The 1,564-nt window shown below is 31.9% G+C and overlaps 1 protein-coding gene across 1 annotated transcript; it reads right to left on the minus strand.

The window, feature by feature from the left end:
• Positions 1–105: 105 nt before the first annotated feature.
• On the minus strand, positions 106–882 carry LOAG_19118 (hypothetical protein; the record flags this gene model as incomplete). Its single annotated transcript, XM_020451772.1, has 3 exons — positions 106–265; positions 390–534; positions 729–882. Coding segments are annotated over 3 exons (458 nt in total), but the record flags the coding sequence as incomplete, so codon positions are not given.
• Between the last annotated feature and the right edge of the window lie 682 nt (positions 883–1,564).

Consider the following 1,564-nt stretch of genomic DNA (forward strand, 5'->3'; position numbering starts at 1 on the left):
ACATGATTAGAACTATTCGTTTGTTTAATAATGGTTTAATGCCATTCATTGAATAATTACAATAAGATTATAATGAAAAATCCATTATAAATATCTAACAAGATATGGATGTTTTGTCGATAATTTCTAGGTGATCCTTGTGAGATGTGAATATCGAAACTAAGAAAGGAAAGTGTACACTGGCTATAGCATTGATCGGTTTTTCTCTACCAAACAAAATCGCTTGACCTGGTATCCAATGATTCGTTGCGAAGGATTCTCGGTGCTAAAGTTTGAATTTGCATCATTTTGAATTTGCATCATTGTGTCATTAAATCTTCGTCTCTAATAAGTTCTTTCCGATTTTTAGTAAATTATTATTCTTGACAGAAACAAAGAATGAAACAAGCTTTAGTATCGGTGAAATTCGTCTTAGATATGAGTTCCAAAGCCTTCTTCAAATATGGCGGTGTTATTTTACCGTCCCGGTAATGTAATACTTTATATCGACGGTTCAACTCATAGTTTGCACATTCAGACATCTCGGAGATTTCCCTGTAATGTGGTATGAAAGAATAATCAATTATTATTACTATCAATCAATTCATTATAACAAATTAACTCATTTCAATTTCCCTTATCTCCTACAGTTATTAGTAATTGGAATCATAAAATTTGGCGGATATGATTTTTCCATCTTAGGGAATATATGTAGTGTGGTAATACATAAGTGAAAGAAAAATGCTCACGTCATATTTTTTAAATCACCGGTAGGTAGGCAACTAGCAATTCGATTTCCCACTTGTCCAAAAATACTGTCTACTAGTTTATCGTTAGGACGCCGAAATTTAAATTCAGTGTTTTTTTTTTCGTGAGCGCTGGATCCTTCCTCATTTGTTCCTCCTTAAATTTCATCTAATTCATCATTAAAGTTGTTGTTCTTTATATATTTGAACAGGAAGTATAAATTCATTTAAATTTCCTAATATCCACAGCGTACTACTTCAAAATAATTCAGTTAAATTTAAAATTCTGAAAATTCAAAAAGTGTACCTGTCGCTGATACAATGTTGGATGATATTACGACGAACGTAAGGATAGCGAAATATTCGAAGTGCATTGCTATCAGTAGCTGTAAATTAAAATTTATTCAATGATTCGAATAATCTTACGAATTTGTCAAATTTTTTCACTATCATAAATGGATTTCGAATTCTTAGAAGTTTGAGAGAATGGATCCAATCATTTTGGATGTGTAATAAATCTGTTTGCTAAAGGATGCAATCTTTCCCGAGTAATTAGTTCACTTTATTGTATGTTTCTTTTGATGAGTAACGACGGTAAATGATTAGTAAAGATTTAGACCCAAATTCGGTTGCTTCAGTGATGGATAGACTCTTTTAGCTATTATAACTTATCGAGACTATGAAATGGGGAGAAGAAATTGTGGAAACGAATTTGGTGAGGAAGAAAGCAGTTTGTGACGGTAGACTGAATTCTGAAGGGAAATATGGACCTTTTACAGTGAAAAGATCGAATCAGTCAAATATCAGAAAGACTCAAAAAAAATCGAAATAAATCTCAG

The sequence above is a fragment of the Loa loa genome, assembly GCF_000183805.2.
Source record: "Loa loa unplaced genomic scaffold supercont3.1774, whole genome shotgun sequence".
Lineage (NCBI taxonomy): Eukaryota > Metazoa > Nematoda > Chromadorea > Rhabditida > Onchocercidae > Loa > Loa loa.